Here is a 23,778-nt window from a genome sequence, read left to right on the forward strand (position 1 = left end):
TTAACAAGTGGAAAATAAATATATTTTAAAATTATGACAAAATAACATGTAGCCAAATAAATGAGAGAATGACAAATGACAATAACATTTTCATTTATTAGGGCAGAAAAAGAAGATATCCGACCCATTTTAACTTTTACCCGTTCTAACCGATCTGGTTCCGGGTTTGGAGCTGATACTAGTACTACGCTACTGCCTCTCGACTCCAAGGTAACTCCCAATTCACCATTGGCTCCGAGGACCCGGATCTGGATATAGTCTCCATCCCCGGTTACGAAATGCATCCTTAAAAAGTACTTATTTTGCTTCGAGAAGTATAAACTTAGAAGTGGAGGAAGTCCTTTCAAGTTTTTGTGGCTTCCTCACAACTCCAACTGCAGCAATTTTTCAATTTACTAATTCAGCTTCAGTAGATCTCAATCAATTCAACAATGTCTACAAACGATCAGAGCTCCGAATTACAGAACGGCGATGCCAATCCTCAACCAGATTCCGAACTCCATCTACCCGAAGACACCGCGATCCACTCAACTAATAACGATGAGGGTGATTCTTCGAAGCTTAATCAACCGATCCAATCCGGTGATAATGATATTGCTCCAGAGGGAGTAGATCCGAAACCCCAAGGAGGAGCAGAAGAAGAATCCGATAAAGAGCGGACGATCGAATCAAAGGACAATGCGGAGCTACCGAAAGAAGAGGGGAGCCGAACTTTCACTATGAGAGAATTGTTGAATGAATTGAAGAATGGCGATGAAGCGTCTGAAGTGTCTGAAGTCGTCGCAACTCCTGCTGCTGCACCTCGTCATAGGTTAGACTTTTCTCCAGATATGAATTTTCTTTTTGACAATTGTTGTTAGGATGAGACTACAATGAATGTTAATAAAGCAATTCAACAGTAAATCACCTAATCTTTCATAGACTGTAACGAATTGCTTCTATTTCCGTTGGTGTAAGGTATGATGTGCATACTAGGGCTCTTAGCTCTAGGATTAGCCATGGAACTATCAGTGTATTGCTCTATGAACATGGTTTACTCTAGTGGAATGTCTGAGCTTCAGTTATAAAACTAAAACTACTAAGTAGGGTCAAGAGCGAAAATTTTGATTGATTTGCATACAGTACATAGTTTTAGGAGCTTGAAGTATGGTGTTCCCAAGCTAATTTCAAATATGAATGGTTCTTTCAATCTGTCCCTATACACTGTTCTAAATCATTAGGATCTTCAAATTTAGTTTGAACTTGATTTCACCTAATAATAGAACTATTCACCCCTTCTTATTTATCTCTTTTTACCTTCCCTTACTCAATTCATATGGGATTTGGGTTATCAATGAAGGCAAGAGTATTTAGTAATATGAATGGTGTTGATAGGTAAAAGCATAGAGCTTAGTTGACAATGATAACATAAAAAGAAATATTTGTGTGAGCAAAGGGGATGATATGCACTCTTACATGATCTTTAAATCGCATAAGCTGCTTTGAAGATTTAGCATGGACATTGAACTCACACTTAGGAATTCAAGATTTAAAAGACATCTAAATCCCCTCTTCTTTGTAACAACATTCCCAAACTTGGATAGTTTACTCTTTCTGCTATATAGTTCAAAATAAACAAATTTAGCTGACAAAAAAATCACAGTTTTCTGTTCACTATCTGCAATAGATAGTTAGCATAGAGCCATAGACACGCATTTCTGCTATCTCTCTCTCTCTCTCTCTCTCTCTCTCTCTCTAAGTAAGAAATGTTAATATATCCATTAATTCTTTCTGTCACATGTTTGAACTTTTCAGTCAAGAAAGCACAAAACAACATACAGAAAAGAATAGTGCTGCCATGGACTTGATCAATAGTATCACAGGTTCTGATGAGGAAGGTCGATCAAGACAACGGATTCTTACATTTGCAGCAAAAAGGTAACCCTTTTTTTATACCCAATCTTTAGCTGTATCCTACTATCCTAGCACATTTACATTTCTACCCTTGGCATATTTCTATTCAATCTTGAAATCTGCATTTTTAATCTCCATATATAATAACATTAGCTCTTGTAGTATGAACTTCAATTTCGAAAACAAGTATAAACATTTTGATGAATCCTAGAAAATAATTGAATAAAAGAAAGAAAAAAGAAGTTAACTTGTTTGTTTCTTGTTCTTTTTTAGGTATGCAAGTGCAATAGAAAGAAATCCAGATGATTATGATGCACTTTATAATTGGGCATTAGTTCTTCAGGTATAACTTGCTCTTTTAATTTATTTATTTTTTTATTTTTTTTTATAATTCTTGATGCAATATATGAAACAATTTCACTTTTTCTTTAATCTTTTGGTTTCATCTTTATTCAGGAAAGTGCAGATAATGTAAACTCAGATGCAAGTTCACCATCCAAAGATGCTTTACTTGAAGAGGCTTGCAGAAAGTATGATGAAGCTACCCGTTTAAACCCTACACTTCACGATGTATGCATTTTCAGTCCCTGTATTTTAATCAAGTTTCATGAAATGGTTAATTTATATGATTATATAATAAAAATCTGTTTCTAATTTCAGGCTTATTATAACTGGGCTATTGCCATATCTGATCGGGCCAAAATGCGTGGGCGTACAAAGGAAGCTGAAGAACTATGGAAACAGGTTTTAGATCTTTAAATCATATTAATGACTTTTCTGCCCTTTTATACATTTATATAAAGATTGTGAAATGCTAAGAAAGGTGTCTTTTTGTTTTTTCTTGATATTTCAGGCGACAAATAATTATGAAAAAGCTGTTCAACTAAACTGGAACAGTCCCCAGGTAACTTTGAGAAATCTTTGGTTTGTGGATTCAACGGAATTGGAATTAGTGATTCCATTCCGTAGTGTATTTGGTTTCCAAATGGATGGAATTCTTTAAATTGAAAAACTTAAAAGCATTAATCTTTATTAGTGAATTCCATTCCATTTGACAGGTTATAATTCCATCATATTTCAATTCTTTTGACAGATTCCATTCCAAAGTTTCACCCCTTTACTCATCATTGTCTAATTTATCTATATTTTTAAACAATTTCTTATTCATTTATTATAATTTATAACTTCGTGAAAAAATTCGTTTCAGGCTCTCAACAACTGGGGTCTTGCATTACAGGTGCTTCAAAAATACATTCATTTCCAAAGCTTTTTCAACTTTATAGACACCTGATATTTTTATTAGCACATAATGTTAATTTTTGTTGATTAATATCATAATTTAAAATTGCAGGAACTAAGTGCAATTGTTCCCGCACGTGAGAAACAAACAATAGTAAAAAGTGCAATCAGCAAGGTACAAAAAAATCACCATTTTGTCACATTTTTATAAAAAAAAAAAGTCAACATCTATACTAAAGGAATACACGTTAATTATGGATGATATTATATCTAACAACTCTCTAGTCTCTCTCCCACCCCATTGACATCATTTTCTGTCTAGAATATATGTCAAAAGTAGTACAATCTATCGTGTCCTGTGTAACTTGGGTTTTAGTGTGTATCTTTCCTCTTTGCCTCTACTGCAAATCCCAATCAGTCTGACGATGTTCTTATGGTTGAAAGGGGTTTACTTTTTGAACCTCAGCTTTGAAGACTTTCTTGACCCCTCCCTTACGTGATGATTGGATTAACAAGTTGATAACATAGATATCTCTTGTCAAATTTTCAGAAAAAAAAAAAAAATAAGAAAAACTCATCATTTCCCCAACAATTTTTTGACTGCCACCATAGATCCGTTTGGAAAACGACTTATGTAGAACACAGATGATCTACCGCGTCCAATCATATTATCAGTCGAGAATCTGCTTGTAACACTTTGAATCATTTGGAAACTAAAGTAGTTTACAACATTCGCCATCATCAAAAGCGCTACATGTTCCTCACACAATGGACTGACACACGCAATTGTGTACTCCGACGAACTATGTATTTCACTGACGATCACCAAAGACGACAAATTATTTGTATTGTTCTTCAAAAACGACAAACAATCTGTATCATTCGAAAGCGGCACTACTTACCATTATCACTACTGCCGTCGGAGTACTGTCGGTGGCCAACAACAATCATGTACACTGTAATTCAATTCAACAAATCAAGAAATAAAATATGGAATTAAGAAACACACCGAGAAATTTCTTGCAAAAGGTACAATGCGACCAAATGGGTGGTGGGTGCCATGAATGGTTACAAAGAAAGTGATTCATGTTCTAACGGAGTTAAATTATCAATTAATAGTTTAACTCCGTTAGAACAATAATCGCTTTCGTCGTAACCATTCATGGTGCCTACTACTCATTTCGTCATATTGTACCTTGTTGCGAGAAATTTTTCGGTATATTTCTTAATTTGATATTCTATTTGTTGAATCAAGTTATGGTTTGCAGGATCGTTGTTGGCCGCCGACAGTGCTCCGACCATAGTAGTAATAATGGTAAATAGTGCCGCTTTCGTAGATCCATGATACAGATTGTTTGTCGCTTTTTGAGAATGATAAGAGATAATTTGACGTCTTTGGTGACTATCAGTGAAATGCGTACTTTGTCGGAGTATACAATTGCGTTTGTCAGTCCCGTGTAGGAGGAGCGTGTAGCGCTTTTGATAATGACGAATGTTGTAATATACTTCAGTTTTCAAATGATTCAAAGTGTTACAAGTGGATTCTCGACTAACAACGTGATTGGACGTGGTAGATCCTCTGTGTTCTACATAGGTAGTTTTCCAAACAGATCTACGCTGGTGGTCAAAAGTTTGCTGGGGAGATTGTGAGTTTTTTATTTTTATTTTCTTTCAATCTTTCTCAAAATTTGACAATAGATATCTACCATATTATCAACTTGTTAATCCAATCATTACGTAGGGGAAACGTTGACAAAGTCTTCAAAGCTGATGTTCAAATTACAAACCCTATCAACCATAAGAACATCATCAGACTGTTAGATATAATACATTATGTTTCCGATCCTAAATAATTAACATGTTTATTTCTTATTAACAACATTTATTTTCTTAATCATGCAGTTTCGTGCAGCTATACAGTTGCAATTCGATTTCCATAGGGCCATTTACAACCTAGGCACTGTTCTGGTCAGTTTAATAAATTCTCTTTTCTCCCAAATTTAAATAAAATCGACTAACTTTTATAAATTTGAACTTACTTTTATTAATTTTCTCTTTGTAGTATGGATTAGCAGAAGACACATCAAGAACCGGAGGACAAGATGTGTCCCCCAACGAATTATACAGTCAATCTGCTATTTACATTGCTGCTGCTCATGCATTGAAGCCAAATTATTCCGTAAGTACTTTTTTCTTTTTTTTTATAAAAATTATATAAAACTAATTTTACATTTTTAAACTTTGTTTGTTATGTAAAATTAATCACAGGTTTACACCAGTGCCTTGAAGCTTGTTAGATCCATGGTTTGTATACTCTTTACATTATACATCATTTTTTTTTAATATCAATATCATAAAAAAAAATAATTACTTTATATATTTTTATAGCTGCCTCTACCTTATTTAAAAGTCGGGTATCTTACTGCACCACCACCGGGCAATCCCATCGCGCCACATGGCGACTGGAAACGCACACAATTTGTTTTGAACCATGAAGGCCTCCAACAGGTTCCGTTATTATTATTTTTTTTATATAATTATTTATTTTAAAATAAAAAGTATATTGTATTTTATTAAATTTGTGAACAGATTCAAAATGGAGAGAGAGCAACTGTTAAAGTGGAAATTCCGGATATTGTGTCGGTATCACCATGTGCGGATTTGACTTTGCCACCTGGCCCTTCCATTTGCATTGATACAATTCATGGACAAATTTTCTTGGTATTTCTTGCATTTAAAACATAACTTAAAATGTATTAGTATTTGTGAAAATTATTTTTAATTGTAATAAATACTTTTCAGATTGCGGACTCATGGGAATATTTGGACACGTGGCTTGATGCTATTCGGCTAGTTTACACTATTTTTGCAAGAGGTAAGACGGATGTTTTAGCGGGCATAATTACGGGATAAAGTGATTGATTATTGTGTGTAATTTGTTTAACCTTTTTTTGAGAGTGTGGAAAATGACTTGTTATAATAGATGTAAGATTTTTGTATATTATTATTGTTATGTCATTATAGATCAAGGAAGATAAGATAAGATTAGGTATACTATTTACTATTTACTATTACTTCCTCCTTTTTGCTTATTTGCTCTTTGTTTTTGTTTTTTATTATGGATTTTGGCCTCTTAATCCGCATTGTAATACTAATACATTACCTTACAAAATATTTTATAATTATGTTTCTTCATATTGTTTTCATTGGGTATATGTTATGAATGTAATCATACAATCTGAATTGCACTATCGGAGATTAAATACCCGATTTAATGTAATAACTGATTATACACTTGATATAAAGTAGGGTTAATATCATCAAATGACAATCAGTAATACTCTTAGAGTTGCCCTTTTTTAAAAAATTATACTAAATAGACAAATAAACAATTTTATCAGCCTAAACTGGTTTTGTAATTTGTTCGTAAAATTGTTTACTTGGTTTTGGAAGAATGGTGACTTTTAGGTTAAATCTAAAGCATCGTATGTTATTTTATGGTATTTAATCGATGTAATACTTTAATTTTCCCCATATCAAGAGGCTTTGGTTAGAGGTAGGATGAGACGTGCTCCCTTCATTAGGTTGAACATTCAAGTCATGTATGCATGTATAGAGGTAGGGGTGCAAACGAGCCGAGTCGAGTTTGAGCCTGGCCAGGCTCGGCTTGGGCTCGTTTAAGTTATATAAGGCTCGGGTTCGAGCTCGGCTCGATTCGAGCTTTCTTGTACTGAGCTCGGCTCGAGCTCGTAGAGAATTATACAAGCTCGGCTCGGGCTCGGGCTCGACTCGTTTTTTATAAGACGTGTCTAAATGAGCTTAAGCTTGGCTCGAGCTCGTTAAGAAGCTCGTTTACTAATATCCTTAATCTATAATTCCCCTAATATGCTTTGAATTTAATATATATAAATAATATTAAATTATATTATAGAAAGGCTCGTTTAGGCTCGCGAGCCTAATGGAGCTTAATGACATAGGCTTGAGCTCAAGCTCGTTTAATAAACGAGCTTAATATTAAGCTCGAGCTCGGCTCGAGCTCGTTTAAAATCGATTTCGAGTCGAACTTTTAATAATCCGATCTCGAGTAGCTCGCAAGTAGCTTGGCTTGTTTGCACCCCTATATAGAGGTTTCTATAGTTAGTTTGCTAACTTTGCTTGTTGACTAAATGGATCTTTAACATATCTCTAATTTTAAATTTGTAGTTTCAATAAATAAATAAAAATCCGACTTTCATACCCAAATTCATAATGTCCATAACACACCATGTATGTCATTTTAATATTTTATGGTATTTAATCATTGTAATACTTTAATTTACTTCATATACTATTAGAATATTAGGAATTAATATTCTTGTTTGGGATTTGATTAGTCATATTAAGAAGATATTAAAAAGAAGTTTGATAGTTGTTGATTTAAGTCAAATCTGATTGAGTTAGACATAATTTTTTATCAAACCTAATAAAGATCAAATAATTAGCTGTTTAATAGTTGTTGATGTGAATCAAATCTGATTGTGTCATACATAACTTTTTATCAGACTTTTATCAGACGTAATAAAAAAAAAACAGAATGACTGAATCAAATTTTAATTGTGATATCAAAGAATATAAATGGGAGCATTTAGATTAGTAAGAATAGATTAGTAAGAAGCGTGTAAAGTAACCCTAACTAAAATAGTTATTTTTTTATTGGCTTATAATTTACTCAAAATCATTTAATGCAATTAATCCCAAAGGCCAAAACCATGAACCCGGGTCAATACTCTATAGTCTATACTTCCATTTTTAATTTTTATAATAATTGGTTCATACTCCAACCGGATTTACCTTCGATTCTTCTCTCTCAAAGCTCCAGTGTCTCTGTGCTTTGTGGTTCTCTCTTTCACACACAGTCTTTGTGCGCAGAGACAGTGATCAAGATCAAGAATCATGGAGCTCTTTTACTTGCTAGTCTTCGGGGGTCTTGGTGTTATCGTTGCAACATTGGAGCTCAGCAAAAACAACAAAGATCGAACCAACACTTCTTCTGCTTTCAATTCCTTCAAGAACAATTACCTTCTCGTCTATTCCCTAATGATGGGTACGCTTATATTTCACATTCGTCTCTTCGTTTCCATAAATTCACTTTAATCTATCTACATTTGTAACAAATTGTTCTTAATTTGAGTTACCCACATGCGATTTCGCGTCAACGAGGATCAATTTGATCCGGGTTTATAAGGGTTTCTGTAAATCCTTGTTAAAAATCGGTACCAATTCGATGACATTATCATACGATCTAACGTAAAATCATCACAATTATTCGATGGATCCATAACATTAGGGAACTAATTGAGTAATTGCGTATATCTCTGAACTCGATATTCAAAATTCTCGTTTAACATCGCAATTGATTTCATGTGGGTGTAGCTGGTGATTGGTTGCAGGGGCCATACGTCTACTATCTCTACACCACATACGGATTCGGGAAACGTGATATCGGCCATCTGTTTATCGCTGGATTTGGATCTTCCATGTTGTTTGGAACAATCGTTGGATCTTTAGCTGATAAACAGTAATTTCCCACTTCCCACTTCCCATTTCATTTCCTTTGAACTTTTCAACTTTTACTCTACTATGATACTATGATAGTGATTAATAACTCAAATTCTCTGTAGTGGAAGAAAAAGGGCTTCGATTACTTACTGTATCACTTACATTTTGAGCTGCATCACCAAGCATTCACCTCAGTATAGAATCCTAATGATCGGACGTATTTTGGGAGGGATTGCCACGTCACTCCTCTTTTCAGCTTTCGAATCATGGCTAGTTGCTGAACACAATAAGGTGTGTGTATGTGTGTGTGTGTGTGTCTTTTTGATAATCAATTCAACTCGTTGAAACTATTATCAGACTCATAAACAATCTTTTCTTGTTTATGTTGCAGAGGGGTTTTGAGCAACAATGGCTATCACTAACATTCTCCAAAGCAATATTTCTTGGAAATGGATTAGTTGCCATTTTAGCAGGTTTATTTGGGAATCTTTTAGTTGGATCTTTAGCTTTAGGACCCGTTGCCCCTTTTGATGCAGCTTCATGCTTTCTTGCCATTGGAATGGCAATCATTCTTTCTTCTTGGACTGAAAACTATGGAGATCCTTCAGAAAGCAAAGACTTGTTGACTCAATTCAGAGGAGCTGCTCTTGCAATTGCATCTGGTAGAATGGAATCATGCATTACATTCCATTTCAAATATTGTTTTTTTCTGATTCCATTCCATCTTTGATTACTACCTAACATTAACTAAATTGTGTTTCCTTGTGAAATCAGATGAAAAGATTGCGTTATTAGGAGCAATACAATCGCTATTTGAAGGTTCAATGTACACTTTTGTGTTCTTATGGACTCCTGCTTTGAGCCCTAATGATGAAGACATTCCACATGGATTCATTTTTGCAACTTTTATGTTGGCTTCCATGTTAGGAAGCTCGTTTGCTTCAAGGTTAATGGCACGTGCTTCAATTAAAGTTGAAAGTTACATGCAAGTTGTTTTTATCGTGTCTTCTGCATCTCTTATGCTTCCTGTTATAACAAGTGTAGGTGACACATTTATAAAATGTAATAGTAGTTTTTTGTGTAACTTTTTATATGGAAATGATGAATTTGATCGACTATTTTTGTTTTTTTATAAAGGTTTTGGTGGCTCCTTCGAGTGAAAAAGGTGGAAGTATTTCATTTGCAGGATGTATTCAATTGATTGGATTTTGTGTGTTTGAAGCATGTGTTGGATTATTTTGGCCTTCAATTATGAAGATGAGGTCACAATATATTCCAGAAGAGGCTCGAAGCACTATTATGAATTTTTTCAGGATTCCACTTAATATCTTTGTATGCATTGTACTTTACAATGTGAGCTCTCTCTCTCTCTCTCTCTCTCTCTCTCTCTCATCATTGAAACAATATCTTTGTAGTAACAGACGAGGGTTTGAGTCTCAATCTGCCATATCTACAGTATGGGAGTTTCAGTTCCAATGTGGATTGAGCTTTTTTTATGCTAACCAAATAGTGGGCCCACTATGTAGTTGATTTTGTTTTTTTATCAAGTACAAATTAAAATAGTTTTTTGAGGGCAATGGGCTCTTTGATATATGGGCTTTTTTCTTTTTTTTAGGGAATTGGGAAATCTTAGATAAAGTCCCAATATTTTGGGTAAGTTTACGGTTTAGTCCCAACATTTATTTTTTGAACAAAAAAGTACTGATTATCTAATTTTATAAGATAATGTCATTTTCTGTTGAAAAAAATAAGGTTTGTTTCGTTATTTTGGGAAAAATATAAAATAATTAGGACTTTTCTATTTAAAAACTAAAAGTTGGGATTAAACCGTAAACTGGCCCAAAATATTAGGGCTTTATCGGAGATTTCCCTTTTTATTTAGTTATATATAAAAATTGTTTTCCCATTGTGGATGCTCTGTGGGGTTGTTGGAAGAATAAACTTTTTAGCAGAAACATTTATTTAAGGTTATATATAATATTAAAATGCTAATTTTTTTACTTTTTTTTAAAGGTTGATTCATTTCCAATATCCGTAATGTTTGGAATGTGTGCTGTTTTCCTCTTCATTGCATCCATGTTGCAAAGACGCCTATTGGGAGTTGTAGAAAGATCATGTATGTTCTTCTTTTGTTCATCAATCACACCTTTTTTACTTCTAATTTACAAAAAAGGTTATTCGGAAGGCTAAATCGGTCATTTTGCATGCAGGGCCACTAGACAAAGTGAGGGAACTGGAGTCCGAACCACTTAACATTTGATAACACGATGAAAGAAACAAAATGAGATTATAGTAGAAGGTCAAAAAGTCAACTTATGATATTCTTGTGTGAAATGTATTTTTGGTTGGAAATAATATTGGAAAATTAGAAACTTGTCGAGAATAAAGGAGGTTGATATAGTTGTTAGGTAGGAGATTATGTAGGCAATGTAGTTTTCTTTTTTCTACTTTTTTGAAATTTGTAGTTATGAACATTGTTTTTCTTTGTTGAAAAAAAAAAGTTTAGCATTTTTTTCGGTCTTATTGAGTTGGTTTGCTAGTCTGTAACTTGAGATTTTTTTTATTTAGGGTTAAATGGAAGAATAGCAAAATACTTTTATTTACTTTTTTATTATAGCATCCTACTTTTATTTCTTTCTATGACAACAATGTACTTTTAAAAAAAACTATCAAATTATAACATTTGTACTTCCAATTTTTGTCATATAAAAACATCATCTGAAATAAACTGTACCGTTATAACAGTGAAAATTGCTTTATAATTGTGTAGATTTTTCGAAATACGATGTGATGATAGTTAAAAAATTGAAAATAATATACTATAAAAATAAATAAATGAAAGTGCATGCTATTTTCTGGATATAACCCATTACAAGAAATTGTACTAATTTGCATGCTTCCAAATAAGATTAAGGCTATGTTTGGTACGCCACAACTAGCTGATAAACTAGCTTATTTTTCGAGTTTTTTTAGGTTGTCATGTTTGGCAAGCTAAAAAAGAGCTTATAAGCTACTTAGACTAGTTTTTAGAAGTTTTTTTTTTTTTAATTTTTTTTAATTTTTTTAATTTTCCAAATATACTCATTAATTAATTTTAGAAACATAGTTTTTTAAATGTCATTTTATATTTTTTAGCTAGTTTTGCCAAACGTCATTTTTTATGAGCTCGCTTTTTATTTAATAGTAGGGGTGGATGCAGGATTTCACAGTAGGGGGGTGCCATAGGAAAGTCAGAGGTTGCACGAAGATAGAAAAAATAAAATTTTTAAAAAATTTTCCAATGCGTCTGAAAAAGTCACCACCATGGACCCACCCTAAAATCGCTCATGTTTAATAATTAGTTTTTCAGTTAGTACACCAAATATAGCCTAAATGACATTAATGTTTTTTGCATGGCTTATTTGTAACACTTAAGAGTTATCAATATAAAAACAAATACCTATATACATTGTATAGTGTTTTTGGTATGCATTTAGCTAATAATGAAATTGATCTATGTCTCTATAAAAGACGTAAATGTCTTTTTTATTATCACCATTATTCAAAAATACCGGTGAAAAGCCATTTCTGTCTATTCATATCATCGTCATGTGTAATAAACCGTAGAAAAATTAAATATATATCCTCCTATTTTTTTTTTTTTTTTCATATTCATATAAAATAATGACATATAAAACTCATTTATTTATTTTTTCTTAATCATCTTTCTTGATTTTGATAATTGTCTAGATTTAGTGAGTATAAAAGTATGAGGATGTTTGATTTCTCTAACCCGTAAACACAATTAAAACCGACACAAATTACTCGATCAGAACCAGCAATGAGTTACACAAAATTTAGTAAGTTTGAAGTCAAAGTAAAAAAGAATCTTAAAATGTGGTTTAATAGGAAAGAAAGCAGACACATATGCACATGTTTTTTCCATAAATTTGCATTGCCTCCATCATCCATCCATGATGATCTGCATCCAGTTTTATGTCTTCTGTAGACCAACTGGCCCACGTTCTTTTGTTTTTCTTTTAAACAATTATTGGCTCCAAACTCCACATTTTACTAGATCTACCATAATCACATCTTACTCAAAAGTCAAAACCCTTATTCCCCATTGGTTAAAACAGAACACAAGATCAAGGGTCAATTCAGTAATTTCACTTCATTCATCCTCCTTTTATTCACGAGAAATCTTTCTCCTCGTCTCCCTAAATTCTCTCCTATACTCTCTCACTAAATAGAAAACCAAGAAACAGCGAGAAATGGCTGTTCTTGGAAGGCAAATGTGCCATCGATTATCATTTTCGATTCTGTTCTTCGTTTTGATTCAATCAAATGTTATCGCGTATCAATTCCAAGTTGGAAATCTTCAAGCTTGGAACATACCCACTTCCACAGATCCAAAAGTTTACACAAATTGGCCCAAAAAACTCAACTTCAAGATCGGCGATTCGCTCTGTAAGTTCATCTCTTCAAAAGCTTCAAGATTCTTGAAAAAAGATCAGATTTTTTATGTTCATTGTGTTTTGTTACAGTGTTCTTGTATCCACCAAGTGAAGATTCTGTGATTCAAGTGACGAAAGAATCTTACGACACCTGCAATCTGAAAGATCCAATCTTGTATATGAACAATGGCAATTCGTTATTCAACATTACTTCACCGGGTGTGTTTTACTTCACCAGTGGTGTTTCCGGCCACTGTGAAAAATCGCAGAAGCTTCAAATTTCGGTGTTTGCCGCCGACGGGTCTTTGCCACTGCCGCCTTCTTCCGCTCCCGGCGGAGCACTTGCCGACTCTGCACCTTCCTATCCCACCGTGTTTGGCGGAATACCGTCGGGACCGGCGGGGAAGTCCTCGTCTTCATCGTCGACGGTGGAAGTATCGGTTTTGATTACTGCGGGGATCGGAGTTTTGATTTGGGGTTTAGTTGGTGGCAAGATGTAGATGAGATAAAAAATTTCCCTTTTTTGTTTACCATAATTTAAAGATTTATTCTGTGAAATTATTTGTATAATATTGAATTTTTTATGTTGTGGATTTTAATCTTTTTCGATTATCGAGAACGACAAGCTCCAGCTTTAAAGCTTTTGAATCAAATTATGAAACACCTAAAGTAATTTGTATGTTGTAGATCCGCTTTCCAATGTGAGCATATGACCGAGTCTTGGAAGAAGGTAAGAGATGGAATTTTGGCGACATAGAGACAAAAATAGAGACTCAAGTTTTTATGAGTTTTGACAGGTCGATTTATTTGGAGTTTTTAACTATAATAGAGTACTTTGAAAATATTTATTATATTGGGGTTCTTTTAAAAATATTTATCAAAATGGTATTTTTTTCATTTCTTTTTTTACTTTTCAGTTTTCTTTTCAGTTTTTTTATTATAAATACCTTATTTTCTTTTTTTTTCTCTTTTATTTCTTCTTTTTAATGTTATATATATATATATATATATATATATATATATATATATATATATATATATATATATATATATATATATATTAAATAACAACTTTTATTTTAGTTTTTTTATTACCTTTTCTACTGTTTTTTAACAGTTTTTTTTATCTTTTTTTTTGTGTTCTTTTTAAATATTCATTTTTCTTATACCATCTTTTGACCATCAAATTTTAGTCATCATAAATTAAAAACACAATATATTTTAAGGTACAAAAACTCTAACATTTACATACAATGTTTTTAAGATAAAAAAACCCAACATAGTTTGTTACAAAAAAAACACCACAAAACAACTTCAACATTGTTTATTACAAAAAGAAAAACATCACAATTTGCTTGAACTTGAACCGGTAACAAATCTTTACCTGTAAAAAAAGAAAAAAATAATAAGAGAATAATCACAACAAATACCATAAAAATATATTTTTTTTAAACTACCTTGGCATAGACGGACATCGTTTTCGATTATGTCCCGGTTGCCTACAAATTCCACAAAGATTGACATTTCTTCCTTCTTTAATATCCATACCATTTTTTAGTCTTGTTGAACGAGGACGACCTTTTTTATTTCGTAATAGTTCTAAATTTGGAAGTAATTCATTAAATGGTGATTGTGGCCAATACGCTTCATGAGGAAGCGGGGAGAACTCAGATGCCCAAGTAGCACAATAGTATTCAATCGAGTAACATTTATCAACATATTGCCAACTATTCAAAGAGAGTTTGACACATGCACTCAAGACATGAGAACAAGGATATTTAAATGTCTCCCATTTACCACATGTGCAAGTTTTTTGTTCCAAATTAACTACTTGCACATTTCGACCTCTTTGAGTTATCAACTCAAATATACATTTTTCTCGGTTAAAAGATCTTAAGGAATGTGCACTTGCTTTTGCCATCAAAGCTACTTGTTTTACAACAACATGTGGAGTATGTGTATCTCCATTAGCTTGAGAACTAGATCCTAAAGGACGTCTCACATCAAAATAATGCACCATTCTATAGAATGTTAGTTGCACACAAGCTGTGATTGGTAAAAAACGAGCACCTTTAAGTACACTGTTGAAAATCTCTGACAAATTTGTTGTGAGCAACCCATATCTCCTTCCACCATCATGTGCAAGTGTCCATCTACTAAGTGGATGACTCTCCAATCATTCTCGAGCACGTGGATTTAACTTCCCAATTTCTTCCATGATGGAGTTAAACTTTCGAATTTGATTCTGACTCCCGGCACGATAAGCTAAAGCTTTCAATTCTGAATTACGAAACTTGTCATAAAAGTTGCTGATGAAATGTCGTAAACAATACCTTCAGAAAAAATAATGTAAGTTAATGAAGCAAGTTATTGAAATGTCATAAAAGAATACTTCAAAAATATAACAATACCTATGAAAACCACGTGGCTCTAACCATGGAGATCCATGCTCATTGACAGCCTTAAGAATTCCACCATGACGATCAGATATTAGACATATGCCTTCACGGTCTTTTACCACATGATTCTTAACATGAGAAAGAAACCAATCCCAAGTATCATAAGATTCATTTTCTACAATAGCAAATGCAAGTGGCAAAATTTGATTATTACCATCAACTCCCATTGCAATCAACATCTTACCCTTGTATTTTCCATACAAGTGTGTACCATCAATGCTAATCACCGGTCGACAATAGTGAAACCCTTTGATAGAGGGAGCAAAAGCCCAAAAAACACGCCTAAATTCAACTTCATTCACATCAGTCGATCTTGAAACACACCATTCAACTATAGTTCCTGGATTGAACTTTTGAAGTGCGCCTAGATATTTTGGTAAAGCGACATAAGAGTCTTCCCAGTTTCCAAACACATGTTCAATTGCTTTTTGCTTCCCAACCCAAAGCTTCTTATATGAAGGAGTATAGCCCAATGTTTCAACTATTTCAGCTCTCAAAGTCGGAATGCTGATAGAAGGTTGCTCTTTTATAAGGTGTCTAGTTTCCATAGCAATCAAGCTTGCATCTAGGTTCGGATGGTCTTGAGAAAGCTTATAGTGTAAACAAGTATGTGGACCAGTATATGATGTGATTTCAAAATAACCACTACGTTTACGTTTACTTGCATGAAGTCTCCATTTGCAACCAGATTGTAAGTACAACTTGCATCTTAGAGTCCAAATAGTTGGGCGTGACTCAATGACCTCAAATTGTCTATGTGTCCTAATGCTATGTATTTTGATTGCTCTAACAAGTTCCTCTTTATCCTTGAAAGAATCTTTTCCCAACTCTTGTGTAAAATCATTATTACTCGTTGATTGTGTCACAATCCAATTGTCATCAATAGTCAAATTTGTTCCTTCCATATTAGTAAAAGTTGAAGGCACTTCAACATTATTATCAAAAGATGCTTCCTCATCATCTTTATCTCCAATTTCATCTTCCAATATTTCATTTAACTCAATTTCATTGTCTATATTCATCACATTAGTCACAACAGCAGCTTGAGAGATTATAGAAAAATTTTCATTGTCAATCATGTCTATTATAGAATTCATCTACAAAACAAACAAAAACAAATTTTACAATTTTACTCTTAATTTTTTTAACAATCATAAAAAAATATTGATTTGCATGTTATCTTCATATTTTGTGTCTTCACATTCTTTTACACACATACATACATATTTAATACCACCAACATATAATATTCAATTAAATTATCAATGAGTAGCAAAACATAAATAATATTAAAATGAAAATATTTATGGCTATCTTTTAATACCATTTGTCTAATTGAAAAGAAACCAAACTTTAAAAATTGTCCAAAACAAGGGCATCAATGTAATTTCCAATGTAACCAAAGAGCAAAAAAGCATGGAGCTGTGATGTTTGATGCATTAGGTTAATATTCATATTTACGTTATGTATGTTCTAAACATATATAATCACAGTTAAGCTAACAAATCAAGTCCATAATGAAGAAGAAACATAAAAGCAAAAAGCAAAAAAAAAAAAGATTTCAAAAACTAAAGAGAGGATGAACAAGATCTAACAACAAAAAGCTTCAACGGAAAAAAAATATAACATGATGGATGATGGCACTGCAGCAGGGATGTCAAACAGAAGATGAAGGCCGATTTTTTTTATTCTCTAAAAATTAAACAAAAAAGGTGCAGAATAATCAAAATCTCATACCTTGAATGGAGGAAGGGTGGAACCGTGGAAGAAGTTGCAGGTTTGATCGCCGGCGACGGATGGACTAGGTTGCAGGTGGCCGGCGATGGTGGATGTGGGACAGCCGACAGCGACCAAACAATGGTGGAGCCCTAATTGTCGTTTACGTTTTTTTGTTTTTTCTTTCTGTTTGTATTTCCCTCCAGGCAATACAATAAAACGTGTTTTTTTTTTTTTTTCTAAATAAAAATATTACTTTTCAATCTAAAGTAATACTATTATGGTAAATATTTTTGAATGAATCCTATTATGGTAAATAGTTTTTCTAAAGACTCTATTCCGGTTAAAAAGTCGATTTATTTGGGAGAGGTGATTTAAGAGACAAATTTGTATAAAGATATATGGAGAAACCTATATAATTTTTAAGGTATTTTTATTTTTTAAAATTATATTGTTTTTTCAAAAAAAAATAATTAAAAGTAATTATCTGGATTGACTTTTGATAAAGATGTCTATAGGATGTCTTCATAGCAACATCCTAAACTATATATATATATATATATATATATATATATATATATATATATATATATATATATATATATATATATATATATATATGTGTGTGTGTGTGTGTGTGTGGAGAGAGAAAGAGAGAGAATAAACAAAGATGAGTTGATGCAAAATCATACCATACTTTGAATGAATTTTTTTTTAATGAATTTCTTCCGTTCTCATTTAAAGGAAATAACCAACGAACTAATTACCAAAAGCATTATTCGATTACAAAAATCGAAAACTTATTAATTTCAAGTAAAATTAAAAAAAAAATCTTTTGCATTTGATTTGACGCATTGTTTTTTTTTCATATTTGTTTCATTCTTACCTTTAAAATCAAGATCCCATATAATATGAATTATGTTGTTTTTAGTTTTGATAAAGAATAAAAAAATTGATGCATTGCTTTTGTTTTCTTATTTGATTTTAGTTTTCACAGATTGAGTTGTTCAATATGTGGACTTTGAGTTTTAGTTCCATGAGTATACAAAATACTTGCTTTCTTTTCCTGCTACTCAAAAATTAAAACTTAATCTTACCACACAAAAAAACAAAAAACAAATTCGGTAACATAAAGTTGCTTGACCATGAGTCATTAACTTTGACTTTACATAAAACTATTATTAAATAAAAGTTTAAGTCTTTTACTTAGTAGAGCATATGAAGTAAAATGGCGATCTAGTCTTTTCTATATAGAGTCGGTGCATCAGAGCAATCTAGTCTTCTTTAGAATACTAGTAATCATTCAGTGAATTTCCCTAATTCATTCAATACACAAATTTTTGTTTAGTTTCAATTTTCTTAACATGCTTGCAGAAGATGAAGACACTGAAACCCCGTCCTTATCGATTAAAAGTTTGATACGATGAAAATGAGCGAGTCAGTTGCACTTTGGATACTTATGCATGAACATCCTTTCACAATTATTAAGGAGGAATGATTTACATGTGAAGTAAGTATATTAAAATGTAAAACTGTAATTTTTTGTTGTTTTCTATGTTAATTTGTTGTTTTTATGTTGTTTATTTATTGTTGTTGCTGTTTTTATGGTGCAGTTTTAGGTTAATTTATTTTGTTTTTTTGTGGTTATTTATGCTATATATATATTTTTTTTGTTAACTGTTGCTATTTTAATATGTACAAAAGACTGTTTTGGTGCTGAAAGTTGTGTCTAAAATTTGTTTTTTTGTTGCTGTTAAAAAAGTTGTTTATGTTTAATGGGTCATGTTATATATCATTGAAGAATGTAAATTTTTGATATTTTGGATGTATGAAAAACATAATGACATAGATGGTTGATGCAATATTAACATTAGACGGTTTATTCTGAATTTTTTACTATTTTGGACAATGTAAAAGCATAAGGCAAGTAAATCCACATGATTATGAATAAGTATATGCATATGTATAAAAATAAGTATATACATAAGACAATTAAATGCATATGATTATGCTTATGTAAATGCATATACATATGCATAATATAACATATGCATAAGAATAAGTATATGTATATAAATATATAAATATGCACATGATGCATATATGAATATAAGTGTATATATATACATATATTAATATGTATATATGTATATAAATGTATACATATGCATATGCATATTAATATGCATATGCACATATAACTATATACATATACATATACTATATATAAATATATACATATGCATATAAATATAAATATAAATATAAATATAAATATATACACATACATATAAATATTAATATGCATATATGAAAATAAATATATACATATGCATATATGATGCATATTAAAATCCATATATTGATATAAATATATACATATGCATGTATTAATGCATATTCATGTTTTTTTTTGAATATACACATGTAAAAAAAATATGTGCATATGAACATGTACAGTTAAAAAAAAACATTCTTAGTGTATCTATATGCATAAGAATAAACATATGCATATACATATGCATATAAATAAGTATATGTATATGCATGTGCATATGCATAATAATAAGTATATGCATAATGCAGTTAAATATATATGATTATGTTTATGTATATGCATAAGAATAAGTATATGATATATACATATTCATAAGTATATGCATATGCATATGTATAGCCATATACAAATGAATAAGTATATGCATGAGAATAAGTATAAGCATAAGACAATTAAATACATATGATTATGATTATGTATATCTATATGCATATACATAAGAATAAGTATATGATGTATGTGTTGGATTAGGTGTCTAAGCCTATAACTAAATTAGTATATACTTGAACTAAAAGCAAAGTCGTTTTTGGGTTGCCCTAAAAAATTGTCAGTGACGTAATGACTTTTGGAGAGAGAGGTTGATTTATTGGTTTATTATATGATTAACAAATAGAAATAAATAGTTTGTTAATATATTATGAGATTAATATATTAATTAGAAATAGTATTATTTAATTAATAATTAACCATAAATTAATTGGAATTAATTTTAGGATTAACAGTACAAGGACTTAAGTTGTAATTATTAAATAGTTGAACAATAGAAGGATTCTAGATCCTTCTTATGGGGAACGAAATTTAGAAGCCTCCTAGGGTTTCTAGAATGTCCATGTGGATAACAAGGAAACTAGATAAAGCCAAATTTGAAATAATATTAACTTATTTCAAATTATGGTTTCTAGGGCTTTCCTATCAGCTATAAATAGGGCTCATTTGACTCCCTATTTTAGGACTATACATACCAAGAGCTAGAAGATTCAAAATTATGCTTCCATCTCCTCTTTTCTCTCAAGTCCTCCATTCCTAGGGTTTAGATACAAACCATTAGAGACATCATAATTATGGTGTTGGCTTTCCAAGCAAATTTACAATAATAATCAAAGAGGTAACTCAGATGACCCATTACTTGAGCATGCTCAAGATGGACATCAGGGAGTTTGTATCCACTCATTATTATGGTTCATTGTTGGAGTTGCAGGAGGCCGCCAAGCGGCGTGAAATTGAGATGGATATCCATATGAGGGAGGAGAGTCTGGCCCCGACGGAGCTTGTCAGAAGTGTGGCAAGGTTCATGATGGAGCTTGTCGATCTTCTTCGGGATGCTAAATGTGGCAAGCATGGACACACTGCGAGGGACTTCCGGCATCAGGATTTGTTATCATTGTGATAAGGTGGGTCATATGAAGGCCCAGTACCCCTTGTTTGCTGCTAGGCCGGAGCAGGCTCCAGCGCTGGCTACTATGAGGATCATGGATGGAAGTCAGGGCAGGGCGGAGCTCCCGAAAGCTTGGGGTCGTACTTTCCAACTCATGGCAGAGGAGGCCAGGTTGGCACCATACGTCGTGACCGATATGTTTCTATTTATTATTCTGTTAATTATGTTTTATGATATGCTCATGTTTATGCTCCTAATAGGTACATTCTTAGTGAACTCTTTTCCTGAACTTGTATTATTTGACTCGGGTGCAAGTCGGTCCTTTGTATCTCGATCATTCAGTAGGGAGTTTGATATGCCTATTGGGGAGTTAGAGTTTTCGTTGCGGGATTCTATCGCCAACGAACACGGGGTTTCTGCATCCGCAGTGTATCAAAGTTGTATATTGGAGATCTTCGGAGCGCCTTATTTGATTGATCTGATCCCTATCCCCATAGGGGATGTATATGTGATAGTGAGTATGGACTGGTTGAGCAGGTTTGGTGCTATGATTGATTATGACTTATGAGGTGTAACATCCCGATGATAAGGTACTTCTAATTTCAACCTATAGTTTAATTATGTTGCATTTTGGTCTCTAGTTCAGGAAAGTGTGCAAAAGGAGACCTAGTGGCATTTTTTTAATTTGGCGTTAGGAGTACGCCATGCGTACGTGGTGTATGTTGAGCGTACTAGGGCGTGCCCTAGTACGCATGGTGTACATTAGTATATGTGGGGCGTACTTGCCAGTTAAGGAAACCCTAGGTTTTAGGGTGTGACTCGTATTTAAGCACTCTTATGGATTTATTTCATTCATCTTATCAGCCTCCACCATCTCATACGTTTGTGCAACCCTAATTTCACCTTGAGGAGCCTTTTTAAGCTTAGAAAGATGGAAGCATGAGGATGTGCATAGATTATAGAGAGCTGAATAAGGCAACGGTAAAGAACAAGTATCCATTGCCAAGGATTGACAACCTGTTCAATCAGCTGCAAGGTTCGATCTATTTCTCAAAGATTGATCTCATGTCAGGATATCATCAGCTAAAGGTGAGAGAGCAAGATATTGAGAAAACTGCATTCAGAACAAGATACGGACACTATGAGTTCTTGTTTATGTCTTTTGGACTAACCAATGCTCCAACAACATTCATGGATTTGATGAACAGGGTTTGTAAACCATTCCTCGATAAATCTGTGATAGTGTTCATAGATAGCATCCTGGTTTACTCAAAGAGCCAGCAGGAGCATGGCAAGAACCTGCTAGAAGTGTTAGAAGTTTTGAAGAAGAAGAAGTTGTATGCAAAGTTCTCCACATGTGATTTTTGGATTCGAGAAGTCCAATTCTTGGGTCATGTTGTTATCCAAGAAGGAATAATGGTTGAACCAACAAAGATTGAAGCTGTGATGAAATGGGAACGACCAAAAAGCCCCACGGAGATTCGAAGCTTTCTAGGATTAGCTGGATATTACCGAAGGTTTATCCAAGGCTTTTCTTCGATAGTTGCTCCATTAACAGCTTTGACCCATAAAGGAACCACATGCACTTGGGGTGAGAAACACGAAGAAGCATTCGAGAAGCTAAAGAAGAAGTTGTGTGAAGCACCAATTCTTTCTTTACCTGGCGGAGTTGAAGACTTTGCAGTTTATAGCGATGTATCTGGAGTTGGGTTAGGTTGTGTTTTGACCCAAAGGGATAAGGTGATAGCATATGCATCAAGACAACTGAAGGAGCACGAAAAGATCTACCCCACTCATGATCTGGAGTTGGCAGCAGTGGTATTCGCATTAAAGATATGGAGGCATTATCTTTACGAAACAAAGTGCAAACTTTTCACTGATCATAAGATTCTTCAGTATCTCTTTAAGTAGATGGAATTGAATATGAGACAACGACGCTGGCTAGAGTTACTCAAGGATTACAACTATGAGATACTTTACCACCCTGGTAAAGCAAACGTTGTGGTTGATGCTCTAAGTCGGAAAGTAAGCCTTGAAAAGAGAAGGCCAAGAGTGTTAAGAATTAAAGTCGTCTCAACGATTGTGGAAAGCATTAAGAAAGATCAGGAATAATACTCAGAGAAAAATGACCGAAAGGAAGAACGTTTGGGCAAAACTTGGGCGTTGGGTACAAATAATCAGGGATTGAAGGTATTCCAAGATAGGATTTGGGTACCTAATACGATAGGAATAAGAGATCTTCTGATGGAAGAAGCTCACAAAACCATGTACTCGATTCATTCCGTCAGCACTAAGATGTATAGGGATCGGGAACCTTACTACTAGTGGCCGACGATGAAGCTCGATGTTGCAAAGTATGTGACCGAGTGTGTAACCTGTGCGAGAGTTAAGGCACAACATCAGAAACCATATGGGAGTTTAGAACCTTTACTTGTACCCATGGGTAAATAGGAAGACATCATCATGGACATGGATTTTTTCACTAAACTGCCCAGAACGAGGGCCAGTCACGACATGATTTGGGTGGTCGTTGATCGGTTCACTAAGAGTGCACTTTATAGCAGCCAATGAAATATGGTATATGGATATGCTTGCAAATGCTTACGTGAAGAAAATAGTAAGACTTCACGGTGTTCCTTTAACGATTGTATCAGATCGTGATAGTTGTTTCACATCAAGGTTTTGGAGGAGTCTACAAGAGGAATTGGGTACGAAGTTGTGTTTAAATACAGCCTGCCATCCGCAGACCGATGGTCAGAGCGAAAGGACGATTTAAACACTGGA

The 23,778-nt window shown here is 33.3% G+C and overlaps 5 protein-coding genes across 5 annotated transcripts; 3 read left to right on the top strand and 2 right to left on the bottom strand.

Annotated features, from left to right (window-relative positions):
* The first annotated feature begins 258 nt into the window (after nucleotides 1–258).
* LOC111890505 (protein HLB1) lies at nucleotides 259–6,224 on the top strand. Its single transcript, XM_023886612.3, has 14 exons — nucleotides 259–811; nucleotides 1,795–1,917; nucleotides 2,167–2,236; nucleotides 2,350–2,463; nucleotides 2,554–2,637; nucleotides 2,747–2,797; nucleotides 3,101–3,130; nucleotides 3,245–3,307; nucleotides 5,035–5,100; nucleotides 5,195–5,311; nucleotides 5,401–5,436; nucleotides 5,521–5,640; nucleotides 5,722–5,853; nucleotides 5,935–6,224. The coding sequence occupies exons 1-14, from the start codon at nucleotides 432–434 to the stop codon at nucleotides 6,043–6,045; spliced, it is 1,497 nt and encodes a 498-aa protein (XP_023742380.1). The 5' UTR covers nucleotides 259–431; the 3' UTR covers nucleotides 6,046–6,224.
* Nucleotides 6,225–7,916: 1,692 nt separating this feature from the next.
* LOC111890522 (uncharacterized) lies at nucleotides 7,917–11,180 on the top strand. Its single transcript, XM_023886626.2, has 8 exons — nucleotides 7,917–8,215; nucleotides 8,545–8,689; nucleotides 8,793–8,961; nucleotides 9,062–9,332; nucleotides 9,445–9,710; nucleotides 9,808–10,023; nucleotides 10,684–10,786; nucleotides 10,881–11,180. Exons 1-8 carry the CDS (start codon nucleotides 8,065–8,067, stop codon nucleotides 10,928–10,930), a joined length of 1,371 nt encoding a protein of 456 aa, XP_023742394.1. The 5' UTR covers nucleotides 7,917–8,064; the 3' UTR covers nucleotides 10,931–11,180.
* Nucleotides 11,181–12,827: 1,647 nt separating this feature from the next.
* Nucleotides 12,828–13,705, top strand: LOC111890538 (stellacyanin). The gene is made up of 2 exons (XM_023886644.3): nucleotides 12,828–13,119; nucleotides 13,197–13,705. The coding sequence occupies exons 1-2, from the start codon at nucleotides 12,924–12,926 to the stop codon at nucleotides 13,604–13,606; spliced, it is 606 nt and encodes a 201-aa protein (XP_023742412.1). The 5' UTR covers nucleotides 12,828–12,923; the 3' UTR covers nucleotides 13,607–13,705.
* A 781-nt stretch (nucleotides 13,706–14,486) lies between these two features.
* LOC128126891 (uncharacterized) lies at nucleotides 14,487–15,126 on the bottom strand. Its single transcript, XM_052765051.1, has 2 exons — nucleotides 14,564–15,126; nucleotides 14,487–14,490 (listed from the first exon to the last, which is right to left on the bottom strand). Exons 1-2 carry the CDS (start codon nucleotides 15,124–15,126, stop codon nucleotides 14,487–14,489), a joined length of 567 nt encoding a protein of 188 aa, XP_052621011.1.
* Nucleotides 15,127–15,282: 156 nt separating this feature from the next.
* LOC128126892 (uncharacterized) lies at nucleotides 15,283–16,644 on the bottom strand. Its single transcript, XM_052765053.1, has 2 exons — nucleotides 15,542–16,644; nucleotides 15,283–15,439 (listed from the first exon to the last, which is right to left on the bottom strand). The coding sequence occupies exons 1-2, from the start codon at nucleotides 16,642–16,644 to the stop codon at nucleotides 15,283–15,285; spliced, it is 1,260 nt and encodes a 419-aa protein (XP_052621013.1).
* Between the last annotated feature and the right edge of the window lie 7,134 nt (nucleotides 16,645–23,778).

This window comes from Lactuca sativa, chromosome 6, assembly GCF_002870075.4.
Source record: "Lactuca sativa cultivar Salinas chromosome 6, Lsat_Salinas_v11, whole genome shotgun sequence".
NCBI lineage: Eukaryota > Viridiplantae > Streptophyta > Magnoliopsida > Asterales > Asteraceae > Lactuca > Lactuca sativa.

Coding starts and splice junctions, on each gene's coding strand:
- LOC111890505 (XM_023886612.3), top strand. CDS start 432: ATGTCTACAAACGATCAGAGCTCCGAATTACAGAACGGCGATGCCAAT. Junction 2,638..2,746: donor CTGAAGAACTATGGAAACAG/GTTTTAGATCTT, acceptor TTGATATTTCAG/GCGACAAATAATTATGAAAA. Junction 5,641..5,721: donor ACCATGAAGGCCTCCAACAG/GTTCCGTTATTA, acceptor ATTTGTGAACAG/ATTCAAAATGGAGAGAGAGC.
- LOC111890522 (XM_023886626.2), top strand. CDS start 8,065: ATGGAGCTCTTTTACTTGCTAGTCTTCGGGGGTCTTGGTGTTATCGTT. Junction 8,690..8,792: donor GGATCTTTAGCTGATAAACA/GTAATTTCCCAC, acceptor AATTCTCTGTAG/TGGAAGAAAAAGGGCTTCGA. Junction 10,024..10,683: donor TATGCATTGTACTTTACAAT/GTGAGCTCTCTC, acceptor TTTTTTTTAAAG/GTTGATTCATTTCCAATATC.
- LOC111890538 (XM_023886644.3), top strand. CDS start 12,924: ATGGCTGTTCTTGGAAGGCAAATGTGCCATCGATTATCATTTTCGATT. Junction 13,120..13,196: donor CAAGATCGGCGATTCGCTCT/GTAAGTTCATCT, acceptor GTTTTGTTACAG/TGTTCTTGTATCCACCAAGT.
- LOC128126891 (XM_052765051.1), bottom strand. CDS start 15,126: ATGGTGCATTATTTTGATGTGAGACGTCCTTTAGGATCTAGTTCTCAA.
- LOC128126892 (XM_052765053.1), bottom strand. CDS start 16,644: ATGATTGACAATGAAAATTTTTCTATAATCTCTCAAGCTGCTGTTGTG. Junction 15,440..15,541: donor AATGAGCATGGATCTCCATG/GTTAGAGCCACG, acceptor TTTTTTCTGAAG/GTATTGTTTACGACATTTCA.